This window comes from Larus michahellis, chromosome 9 (assembly GCF_964199755.1).
Source record: "Larus michahellis chromosome 9, bLarMic1.1, whole genome shotgun sequence".
NCBI classification, from domain to species: Eukaryota; Metazoa; Chordata; class Aves; order Charadriiformes; family Laridae; genus Larus; species Larus michahellis.
In genome coordinates, this window is record NC_133904.1 from 41,085,031 (window position 1) to 41,097,951 (window position 12,921).

Sequence of the window (12,921 nt, forward strand, 5' to 3'; positions counted from 1 at the left end):
AATATTCACCAAATTTGCATTTATTTCATTTTGTATGTTTCTCTTTGAATTGTCTTTCACTTACTGAGTGCATTATTCAGGCTTGCTCATTTTTCAAGCTCTGGTTTGTAACCCTGGCATCTTCAGTGGGTATTTCACTTCTTTGGGCAAGGACATGCCCTGTCTTGCACTGATTAATCCATTGGAGATGCACCACTCAGTCTGTGGTGTTCGCATATTTTTTAAAGTTACGAGTAATTTTAATGTAGTTCCCACTTCTTGTTAATCCAGTTCACCTGAGCAAGTACAGCAGCCCCCTCCTAGGTATGGAAAGGCGAGTGCTGCCTGCCTGTACCTGTGATGATACTGCATACCTGGAGTATCTGTGTGTAGCTGGTTGATGGTAGAGCCTCTGTACCTTCATCCTGTGTTTTGATGGGTCTGGAAACTTTTGTCTAGTCTGTCTTTCCTTTCACTGGTATATCATGAATACTGAAACCGTAGTAATGTTCAAAAGCATGCTGTGTAACCATGCTGATATTCCATTCTGTACCAATTGATTGCCCTGCCCACAAAAGTCTGTACCAGTAAAACATCGCACGTATATAAGAGATGCAGAAAGGGAGGGAGGGAGGGCAAGATGTCTTGAATCTTCTAAAAGAGAAGTTTTTCAAGTGTCTTTAACATTGGATAAATTCACTGCTGGCCAAATAGATGTGGGAGTGAGTCCATCACGAAAGTATTTAGTCAACCTGGTATGCAGCTTAAATAACGATGGTGAGGACCAGCCTTTCTGGGTGATGGCATTGCTCAGCTTTTGCACTTGGATAGAGGGATGTTTTTCTAGTTAGCGGCAGCCCGATGGAACAGGACTTGATCGCATGGGTTTGTGTGGTGAATTTTAGAAGCCCTTTTCAAATTGTTTTGGCCATATTGCAGTGCTGTGCTGACTCATAGTTGTCTCGACCTACTTTTCACCAATATGTAAAATAAATCCAGATATGGAGACTGACTTCATGAGCTTGTTAAATTCTGGCTTACTCTTATTAGAGTGAAAAACCTGTTTTGTGAAGTTTGAGTCCTCAATTGCTTTCCTTTAGCAACAGCATTAACTAGCTTTTTAAATGAAATTCTGAGGGGGAAAAAATGTTTACTTTTGGCATGGTAGGACTTTCACACAGGTCATTTTCCCATCTTGCACTGTCTCATTCCAGCAACATGTCCACTATTTTTTGGCATTCAGAGTAGAAAATAGTGAATAATAGAGCCTTGGGTGTATCCATAATGTATTTCCGTACTAAGCCTTTGTTTTGTGTGGGTTTATCAAACTAGAATTTCTTTTTGACTCCTATTTGTCCTGGAGTCCAATTGATTTACTTCTTAGTTTTGCTTATTTCAATTTACATAGAAGTTTAAATATCCCAACATGGGAAATTACATTTTTAATTCAGTGTTTTTTAAAAAAACAACCAAACAAACAAAAAGACAATTTACACACTACAGAAATCATGGCTCTGGGGTGGAAACTGTTAATATATTACAATAAAGGAGTAATTATACTAACTGTGTATGGATTTTTGCCTTACCGCTTTTAACATTGAATTCTCTTTTGTGTTGTTTATGGACCTTTAAAAATATTTAAAAATAGAATACTTCAGTTTACATAATTATAACTTATTTCAATAAAATCAAGGTATAATGTTACTGACAAGCAAAGTGGAGATAGTTTTATGAGGCTTAAAAGAAATAATCATTTTTCAGGACACATGATGCCAATATGTTTGCAGCTTTATTTTATCCTGTTTTGCAGGTGGAACTTGACGTCTTGTGGAACCAGCGTAGCTAGCTCGGAGTGCAGTGAGGAGCTGTTCTCATCAGTTTCAGTTGGTGATCAAGATGACTGTTACTCACTATTGGATGACCAGGAGTTCACCTCTTTTGATTTGTTCCCTGAGGGTAGTGTCTGCAGTGATGTCTCATCTTCTATAAGCACATACTGGGATTGGTCAGACAGTGAGTTTGAATGGCAGGTAAACCAGTTCCACTGTAAATGTAAAATTTTGTATAGGCTATTAAGTGCTGGGTTTAGCCTTAATTGGGAAGTCCTTAGCGTTTGTTTCTTGGTAACTGCTGAACATAAGAGCAGATATCTGAATCTTCAGTGATAAAATGTTTTGTTCCATTTTATTCCAGCATTCTTAATCTGGAGGAGAGAACAAAGGTCAGCTCTTCAAAGAGAGATGTTTGCATATTATGGTAGTTTCGTTTTAGTGACCAAGATGTGTCTTGTAGCCATGAGCTTAGGTCCTTTGTACTGAGGATCTTCCCTGCTAATGAAATCTGGTTATACGTGTCTGCTTCCAGTAATTTGGTCCTATTAAATCTTCTTTTGGAATGGAGCTGGCACCTAGGTAAAGTGTAGAATCTCTTGCTGTAGCCTATGTCTATCTTTTTTTCTGTGCTTGTAAGAGTACAAGGCTCACTTTATCTCACCAGGATGGGAAAAGTATGAAAGTGAATCACATCCTCCTTTTTCCTAGTTTATTGGGTGCTGTTCTGCTCAAGTATCTCTAGTTTGTGGTAGTCGTCTTTGTTCAGCAGTTTTTCAATTGTAATATACAAATATTTCTATATATTATAGACTTAAACTGACTTTTTATATTATAGACTGAAATCAACTGTGAACATATACATAACTTTGAAATAGGAAACGTGGTGCTTCAGAATATACCAAGGAATACTTTTAAATTTTGTCATAAAACTTAGTCAAAGCATGTAGAGTCTTCTAAGTGCAGCATAAGGACTGAAAACTCTGATTTCAAGAAAGCACGCATCCTGTTCCAGAATGAAGGAATGATGCAAATAACATGGACTGAGATTAGCTCTGAATTTCTTACTGTTTTATTCTAACTGCTAATCTCTGTGTATATTGTATCACAGAAGTTACAAGTGCATTTGTATAATGCAGCCTGTAGGAACAACTCGGATTGGATCCCATTTCCCATGTCTTAGTTAGCTGACAGCGTTTTTGATTAGTAACTAGCCTTTTTTATTATTATTTGTTTTTTAAAACAAGTATTTCTTAAGAGACATACTTGATTGGACTTGTAGAATTTTGGAAAGACTGTTTTGTAGTTCTTCATGGTGTTATCTGGCAGAATCTGAGCATGAGTAATCCGACTGTCACACTTTAACTGGAAGTGCATTCAGAAATTACATACCAGTTGTATAAATGAAGCTAGCTAAAATTCTGCAGTTGCTTCCAGGAAAATGACAGTGATTTTAATTGAGTTGTCTTGTGTAATTATGGGGTGTGGTACAAATTACAAACCTACTTTGAAATGATCTTCCTTAAACTAGACTTAAGCTCTAAAATGGGAGGTTTAGATTTGGATTGTAGTGGACAGTTTACACTGATGGAGAAGGGAAATAGTTGAAGTGCCACATCATTCTGCTGTCGTCTTAAATGCGAATTTTTGAAAAGAGGATTGATAAGTAGAGAATAGTGTGAATTGAGTTTCCTGCACTTGCTGTTTGGTGGAAGATTCAAAGGAGTACTGCAGTGTTATGAGTAATTATTAAGAAGTTGCTAGAGTACGTAGCTAAGCAATGCTTTGCTAATTTGATGATATGTTTTGAATTGTTAATAGTGTTAGAATGACTTTAAATCTGCGTACTGTATTCTAAGTCTTTGTTCTTTGTCTTGCATATTACAAGTTGCCTGGCAGCGACATTACAAGTGGGAGTGATGTACTTTCTGATGTTATACCTAGTATTCCAAGCTCTCCTTGTCTGCTTCCGAAAAAGAAAAACAAGCATAGGAATCTTGATGAACTTCCATGGAGTGCAATGACAAATGATGAACAGGTGAAATTGACTTTTCTTCCTATGTGAAAACTGTAATATACAGAAGAACTTTCAATTAGTGCCACACCTTAAAAGACATAGTGATTACTGTAGGTGTAAATGTAGACATATGCAGTACTGCTTGATTCTTGAAACCGAGTCTTGTCTTTTGCATCTGTAGTAGGCAGTTTAACATGTACTTAAGTTTTCACCCTGCGTTTTTGAGGATACTCAATGAGGCTAGGATCGTAGGAAATGTGATATTTGAGCACATTTTAATCTGTTTGTCCTTCCTTTTTTCTGTCACTCATTTAGAATCAATAATACTTTAAAATGACCTGCCTTTCTTTGGGTCCTAGGTTGAATATATTGAATATTTGAGTCGCAAAGTCAGTACAGAGATGGGCCTTCGAGAGCAACTTGATATTATTAAAATTATTGATCCTGCTGCTCAGATCTCACCTACAGATAGTGAATTCATTATTGAACTGAACTGTCTCACAGATGAAAAACTGAAACAGGTGAGTTAAGGTTTGCACATATGACTTTGGGGTTTCAGCATCTGAGGTGTCTTGCAAAATGTCTTATGGAGTTCTGATTAACTTTTATACATGATCATTAGATATAGGGAATACACTAGAGCACAATATCGTCAGTGAGGGAAATGAGAGTTCAAAAGCATGTTGTAGGTGTTAAACTTTTATATGAAAAACTGTGGTTATATATTCTCAACATGCGTTAAGCCTAAACTGACGTGTGGGTAATGAGTAATGCTGTGGGCCCAGTATTGCTTATGACAAAGCGTATTTCACTTCATGGCCATCAACTGGTTGGGGATCTTCATTTGCTCGCTGAATATAAACTAGCATTTAAAACTCCAAAGGATTAGAATTCCTTGGGGAAGACCATAAATTTCATGTAAAAAGGGATACAGAAAAATGTGGTTTAAAGATGTTACCAAATAGAAATTATAGCAAAGAAGTGTATCTGGTCGGTATGGTAGATATATGCTACTGTCTTCTTAGTCTTTGTACTATTGCGATGTGTTGTTGGGAAAAGATGCAGTATCCAAACAAGCTGACCTCCTCAGTGTTACTCTTTATTTGTGATTATGGTGAAGGCAGAGATTGAAAATGGAAAACATTCACTGCTCTTAATGGGGTTGGTCTACTTCATAGTTCAAATGTTGTATAAGTATTCATCTTAAAGTAGAGAAGTACCGCTTTTCTTACAGCCGCTTTTGTTTGAGTATACCTAGCTAAATAAAGGGTGTTGATACATTAGGTAAACAACTTAGCTCAGTTGAACTTGACTGATATTCCTGTTTGGTGTTATAATAATAACTTATTGTTACGTAGTAGAAAACTTGTGAGACAAGAGAGGGGGGAAAAAACCCAAACCTTGTTACTTAGTTTTCTTCCTTTCATAATGAAATTAATATTAATTTAGTTCTCTTGATAACTGCCAGATTACTGGGGTTTTAAGCAGCCACAGCAAAATGTTTTAAAAGACTAACTGAACTCATCCAATAACTTGGATCATTATTAGTAGGTAAATTGTGTTTTTTCCATGAGAAGGCGTATCTCTATATGGTATTTATCAGACTTTAGTAATTCTGCTGCCTCTGTTCTGAAGGTGAGAAACTATATAAAGGAGCATGGACCTCGTCAACGGTCTGCAAGGGAAAGCTGGAAGAGGAGCAGCTACAGTTGTGCAAGTACCAGTGGTGTGAGCGGTGCCAGCGCCAGCAGCAGCAGCGCCAGCATGGTCAGCTCAGCAAGCAGCAGCGGTTCTAGTGTTGCTAACTCCGCTTCAAACTCCAGTGCCAATATGAGTCGAGCGCACAGTGATAGTAATTTGTCCACAAGTGCTGCAGAAAGAATCCGGGATTCAAAAGTAAAGTTTCTAATTATGTACATGTGAATTAAGCTAACTTGTTAAGGTTGCTTATATGATCTTAACTGGTATATTTGTACTGAAGGAGCATGGTTAGTAACTGAGGATCTGCTGAAGTTATCTAGCTAAACCAGTGCTGACTGTTTGCTCTGATGTGACCATAAGGAATTTAAACTTGTGCTCTTCCCATCGCTTCTCTTCTAAGTGAAAGCCTGATGTTTGTATGTAGTAGATCTTCTCATTACTTTTATTTAGAATAAGGTGAGTGGGGGTTCAATAAGGGTTTATACATCTAAATTAATTCTTCGAATGAACACACAGTTTTAGCAAAAAAAATTATTCAAGATTGAGCAACCTAATCTAGGCATAATTTCTGAGTAGTAAAGGCTGTCTTGGTTGTGGTTTTTTTTCCCAACTAGAAGTTTTATCAGGTGTTTTGAATCTTCTTCAGTTTATTCTTCCAATATGTCTCATGAGATTACTTGGTGAGGAGTGACCTACTGAAGCACGTTTCAGTTAAAGTAGTACTGTGGCACTTGTCCTGTCTCCGTAATTTCAGTTTCAAGTGTGGAGGAGAGGAGCAGTTCCTGCTTGCTTTTCATCATCTCAGGTTGTTATTGTAAGACTGTAATATTTCCCCTGCAATAAAGACTATTCTGATCAATGACTCAGCTCTGCAACATCACAGAGTGATGATGTGCCTCATAACTCAGATGTGGTAAATAGTCTTGATGTTTTACTATTAGATACAATTTTGGATGAATGTTTGTACCACCTCTGAGAATTCATTTTAGTTATTTTTCAGAGCAGACATTATTTTAGGGGCTAACTTACATTTGCCAGCTTTAAAGGTGGTTTCTAATCTACAGAACAAAATCTTATTTTTTTGTCTCTTCTGTGTTTTGATAGAAACGTTCCAAGCAACGGAAACTACAGCAAAAGGCCTTACGCAAGAGACAGCTGAAAGAACAAAGACAAGCTCGTAAGGAAAGACTGAGCGGATTATTTCTTAATGAAGAAGTGCTCTCTTTAAAAGTGACTGAGGAGGACCATGAAGGAGATGTAGATGTTTTAATGTGACAGGGGTGAATTCATCAGTGTTCTTTCTAAGCCTTAAACGTATTATTCTTATTGTTTACATATATTTCTTGACCAAATTTTCATTAGTGCTAACAGTATAAACCAGATCTTTTCTCAAGTGTAATTTTGATAAGAAGGTCCAAGTATTGAGTAACTTCAGCTTTTTGAGACTAAAGTTGCAACAAAGACTTCAGAAACTTAACTGACTTCTGAAAAGCTGCTGAATTGATACAGTTTAAGGAGATTTGAACTTGACTGACATACCAACTTACTTGCAAGACGTAAGTCTAGGGGTGCTTTTGGATGACACTAAGCATGCATTAGTATGCTTCAGCTCTTTTGTTTTTTCCAACTTTGAGTTAATATTACACTTGCCTTGTTCTGTTTTCCTTTCCCAGTATCAGGAACATTGTTTAGCATGAGGAAGAACTCTTTAGTTCTGTAGAGCTTTCTTCAGTTTTGCTCTTGGATCATACAAAATCGAAGTACTGTGATAAATCCTTTTCTAGAAGTTGCGGTTTAACTCAAACTACACAAAAAAAAAAAGCAGGACTTCTAATGCAGGGAATCTGTAATACAAATAATGCCTAATAATGTAGTTCTTTAGGAAGCAATTAGCATTAAAAAAAAAAAAAACAAATCCAACTTGCAAATTAGTCTTCAGAAAGTTATTTTGCTGCTCTATATCTTATAGTATGATTGTTACTAATGGTTGACCAGTACATCCCTAGTATTGCTATGAAAAGGTTCAAATGAAAACATCTTTATGCATTGAACTAACGGAACTAGTTATTGCAATGCATAACTAACTTTATGCATTGCAACTAATCTGCAATTATGTTGTCTAGGACACTATTTACAATAGTTAAAAATGCTACTGGAAACAGAAGTGCAATCAGGTGGCACACAACTTTGGTCGCTTTTTTCCCCAGAAGCATATCTAAATAGATTCATGTTTTTGGCAAAAGAACTTAATTATTGCAGCTGTGCTTTTTAATTGTATGTTTAGCTGGAAATGTGTCTTCTGTGTGGGTCATTATACCATTACATGTTTCAGAATTCTCCTTTTGTTGTCTATCTGCTTTTGAAATTTCTCTTGCTAAGAAAATGAGGTAAAATGGTGGCTTTCAGGTTGGGAGATAAAAGTAGTTTTAATCTGCTTCCTAATTCTGACAATCTTTAAGGTGACTTTTGTCTTTATCTTGGAGCTACTTGCTACAGAACTCATTTTCCCTACAGCTGAGATAAAAATGATACTTCTGTATTTCAATGTGAAACTTAAAAGAACATAAAAATATTCTCTAGTTTTGAGCTTAGGAAGTAATTTTTCATTATCTTGATGCTTTGTTACTTTCATTTTGCTCTGGTGAATTTAAGAGTTTGGCAGTTTAGTGTGGCCACAGGTGCTTGTAATGGCAGGATATAGCCCAGTCCTGCAGAATTGCATGATCAGCTTTATATAGGATTACTCTGACTCATTTTGCATGTCCTGCACAGACTTACTAGTCCTGACAGCTAAAGTATTTTTCTTTCAGAAGTGGCATTCCTTGTAGCTTCAAAATAAACTGACCAGTAAAATATCTGAACAATGGCCTCTGAAAGGGCTTTGATAAATCTGTGAGGTCCATAGTCAAACTAGTATGCATGAACTTAGTCACTCTTACTGCTGTTAGACAACAGGTACCCAGACTTGGCCACTGAATGATTAAAATCTATGTAATGTTGTTTCAAACTCGAGTGTTAGCTATCCCATATGGCCAGTTATTTGGCCACTAACCAGAAGTGACTGTTACCTGTCGGTATTTGCTTGTACTGCGCTATAGCTGGCTGACGCCTCCTTTCCTCCTATAGAAACAATATGAAAAACTTTCTAGCAGTATACGCGTTACTGAGAATTTAGATTCACTTAAATCTGGAGCTTCTTCTAAAAATCTTGGATGGAAGAAAAAATTGAATTGCTGTCATTTCAGCAAATTTCAGGGTGCAGTTGTTGAACTTTTGCACCTTACCATAGCTGTAATGGATGAATTTATCGTGAAACATTTCACTATGCGTACACTATCACAGTTCAGTACAACCTTTATTTTCTGCAGTGATTTTTGAACTGTGATTTTTGAACTGCAATTTTTTTTTTTGAAGAAAAATGCACTCTTAGCACTGTAGAGAATCGAGACTCTGAAATTAATTGTAAGAAAGGCGCAATATCTCAGCATGGTGGAGCATGAAATTGTGTCACTTCATTCTGTTTCAGCAGCTCTTCGGAGTTTAAAATCCCTCAGGCTTTGTTCAGAGAAGACCCCCTCATTTTGATGAGGTACTGTTCTTTTTGGTCACCTGTCTACTAGCGTTCAGAGATCATGAACTGAGGGAGGATAATATTTCCATCTTGATCTTACTGTAAGCATGTAAGTATAAATTAATCCAAGTGATTAGATGGGTCCAGTTGCTCATCTGTTACATTGGATGAAAAAGTCCTGGGTGCCACAGTAACTGGTCGTGGTATATTGTCTCCATCTGAGTACTTCTGTCACTCATGTGACAAATGACAGAAGACAATGGATTTCCAGGGATTCCATGTTAATAATTTATAGCTCTGTAATCTGTTAGTCCCAAAATGCTTATAATCCAAGAATATAAAACTCTGAATGTTGTGATAAGAATGCAGAATATCATCTTGCTTACCTGAATATTGTCTCTGCCAAGTACTTGGTATCTCAGAGAATCAGGCCTGAAGTAGCTGTGGGATTCAAGAGTTCTCAGATACTTTTACATGTTTGGGTTTTTTTCACTTTTCACATCCTTCATAGTTTTAACAACGCACTAATTTTCTGGAGGGGAGAGGTGTTTTTGTCAAATTCTTGTCCTTCCCTGCTGTATACTTACCCAGGTAAGTGGTTGAGTCGCCATCCCTGGAGGTGTTTAAAAGACGTGTAGACATGGTGCTTAGGGACATGGTTTAGTGGTGGTTTTGGCAGTGTTAGATTTATGGTTGGACTCGATGATCCTAAAAGTCTTTTCCAACCTAAATGATTCTGTGAATTTGTATTGGATACCCATGACGTTAGTCAAACTGTTAAACCTGGTCTTGCTGATTCGAGTGTTGGCCATTGTGGCTACCGCTTTGTTTTACAGGAAGTTGTCTACAGATTATTTGGTTCAGGTAGACAAAGAAGAGTAACAGACTGCTAAAATCATGCATTCTTATTAGTGCTTTTTCAAAAAAGGATCAAATCTCTGCTTTTTCTTCATAGATAAAAAATGTCAAGCTTAAAAGCAAAATTGAGAGAAACAGGAAAAAGCTCATAGCTGTATGGCTCCATGGTACTGAAGCTGTATATCTAGGTGCTTTGTACCCACTATAATATGAATGTAATCAATTTACACTCTGTAACGTTAGTGGTTTGCTTCCATGGTAACTTTTTCTCTAAAAAGGCTTAGAAGGAGCACTGAAAGTCTGATTGCAATAGGACTGTAAACAAGAAAGAACATTCTTTTCTAATATGATTTTAAATACGAGGAAGAAAACTAACTGCCTGACAAACCTGTCTAATTTTTTTGTGTGTATCTAATGTCATCCTTTGTCTCTGTTAAGATACTGTCTATTTTTCTTTATCTGGGAAACTGATTAAAAGACGGTTATAGTATGCTCAGTATGGGGTGCTTACTCAGAAGAGCAAGAAAAGTCTTTGTAAGACTTTCCTGGGCTTAACTTTTAGTTCTCATATTGTGGTTTGAAACCTGTGAATATCATTCTCTGGGGGGGAAACCAAACCAGCCAGCCTGCTTGATCTTATTTATATGCATTTACATCAGAGTGCATATACAATATAGAAACATATAAAAATGGCAATATTTACTGTTCATCTGCGCTGAATGGCCTGAAGCCATTTCTTTTCTTCTAGCACTCTGAAATCATTTGATGCGTTGGGCTATAAATATTAATAAATTCTGACTGTTTTGGGGGGCTCTTGAAGTTCGTTCTTAAAAGCCAGATTTTCATGGTGAATGTTGTTAGATTTATTGGTTTAACGTTCCTTAGCTTACTGATCTTGCAGTTCTTGGGCATAGAAAAGACAAGTCAATATGCAATTTTCCATTTAAGGATTGCAAAGATAGTTTATTAATCTACCAAGGGCAAATCCTATTAATAGTCAAAACTTGTCTATTTTGACTATTAACTCTGATTAATCATACTTGCATTGTCTCTCATCTGGCTAAACTTTAAAACATTTCCAAATTACAAATAAATTCTTCAATTTAAAAAGAAAATAATTGTAATATTGAAGCCTTGAATATAGTTCATAACCAAAGCAAGGGGAAAGTGGAGTTTTGTGATTTTTATTTTTTTTTCCTTTTTGGGGGGAAAGATGGGGGTATAGACTAGAGTATATGGTACTGCTTAAGTTGAGGTTTTTTTTTTCCCCAGGTTCTCTACTAATTGTATTGCCAAAATGCACTTTTGTATAGAAAACTGTCCTCTGTACATTCTGTATCTACTTTCCACAATGTTTATAGAGATTTTTCTGAAGTTGTGAAGGATTTACTGAAAGCTGCAATGCTGGTGAATGATGCTGTTGACTTCAAGTTTTCATTGTATTTGAAAATAGTTATGTGCATATTGAAGTACAGATTGGAATTAAAATTGATGACATAGCAAAGATATTCTGATGAAACTATGCGGTAACTTCTTCTGGGCAAGGGGATTCATATATAGGGCTTGCATACTCACCATTTAGGCAGAAAGTACAAATAAAGTGGCACAAGTTAACTGTTCTTTGTGGCAGAACGCAAACCAGTCCCTCCTTAACTAGTGCGGTTTGTAATCCACAAAATCTGATCAGAATTGTTTCATAAGAAAACAATTATTCATTTTGAATGATATAATTGATCTTGTACTGAAAGCTATCTGGCCTTCTGGGCCAGAGGATTTTTTATATGTATATGCTATATACTACGTAGTTGTGGGCGTATGAAGTCTAATCGCTCACTTTCATTACCAGCAATAACTCTGAATCTTCTGCTGCCACCCACAGTACCCATAGCCATCAAACTGCCATCTATCCTGGGACGTTGAAAATCCCTAATAGGACTTCTAAGCTGACAACCTACCATGCTGTTACAGTTCATCATGCAGGCACCTGTGTGTCACTATTGTAAATCCAGATCTCATTTGCTGCAGCAGAAGCGGATATCCTCGGGGATTCCAGGAGTTGCAGTGATGCACACCAAGACATGCAGCACCAACGAGGACACAGCAGTGGCAATGGCTTTGCAATCAGCAGTGTCTGAGTAGGCTACAAGGACGCTTGCCAGCCTGCATATTGTGTGCGTCCCTAAACCAAATTTGCCTTCAGCATTATTGAAGTTTCAAGTGTCATATTATGAAAAATTCCTTTTCCACCTTGTAATCCATCAGAAAAACCCTGAAAACCTGAGAAGAGAATAGCTGGCATACAGTCAGAAAGTCTCCTGCAGGATCTCAGGGATCTAAACTGCTGTGTTCATCCCAGCTCAGGCTCATCAAATGCTTACAGAATTTAAAATTAAACAAATGTTACCTGTTTCTGTAGATACTGAGGGACGAAGAAGGACAGATGAGGGCAGAAACACTGCACGTCATGGCAAGTCTTGTCAAACTGCGTGAGGCTTGTAATTGTTGTGGAGTCTGTGACTGGGAGGCTGCAGAATGTAACTGCAGAAGCTATTGCTCTTGTGGTGCTTTGCCTGCACTTCAGCAACCTGCTTGTGTTTTTTGTCTGTTTTCACCCAAAGGTGAGTGACAGTGCAGAGTGTTTTACAGCAAAATAAATTGAAATATTGCCAAGGACCTTGACCCATTGTGGTCGCTTGTAGTAAGGACTTATTGCTCCCTGGAGGAAAGTTGGTGCTTATGCTTTCTGAATCACAGGATCTCGGTGAGTGGGTCTGCTGTGCTTTGAACTTCTGAACTTTTCCAGTAAGTCCTGTTGCAGCAGTTCATTACTGAGGTGACATTTGTATGGATGAGTTGCCAGACCTCCTGGCAAACAGCTGCCTATCTGTCGAGTGAGGTCCTGTGGTCACAACTAAACACTGCATGTTATGAATCTCTTGTTATTCCTCCTTAAACATTTCTTCATT

At 37.3% G+C, this 12,921-nt stretch overlaps 1 protein-coding gene across 1 annotated transcript in view; it reads left to right on the top strand.

The window, feature by feature from the left end:
- FAM199X (family with sequence similarity 199, X-linked) overlaps window positions 1–11,461 on the top strand; it is a 12,892-nt gene extending 1,431 nt beyond the window's left edge. The window contains exons 2-6 of the mRNA XM_074600297.1: window positions 1,790–2,009; window positions 3,697–3,846; window positions 4,185–4,346; window positions 5,461–5,721; window positions 6,631–11,461. Of these exons, the coding sequence (XP_074456398.1) occupies window positions 1,790–2,009; window positions 3,697–3,846; window positions 4,185–4,346; window positions 5,461–5,721; window positions 6,631–6,801 (964 nt within the window). The 3' untranslated portion in view covers window positions 6,802–11,461. The remainder of the gene's footprint in view (window positions 1–1,789; window positions 2,010–3,696; window positions 3,847–4,184; window positions 4,347–5,460; window positions 5,722–6,630) is intronic.
- The last annotated feature ends 1,460 nt before the right edge of the window (window positions 11,462–12,921 follow it).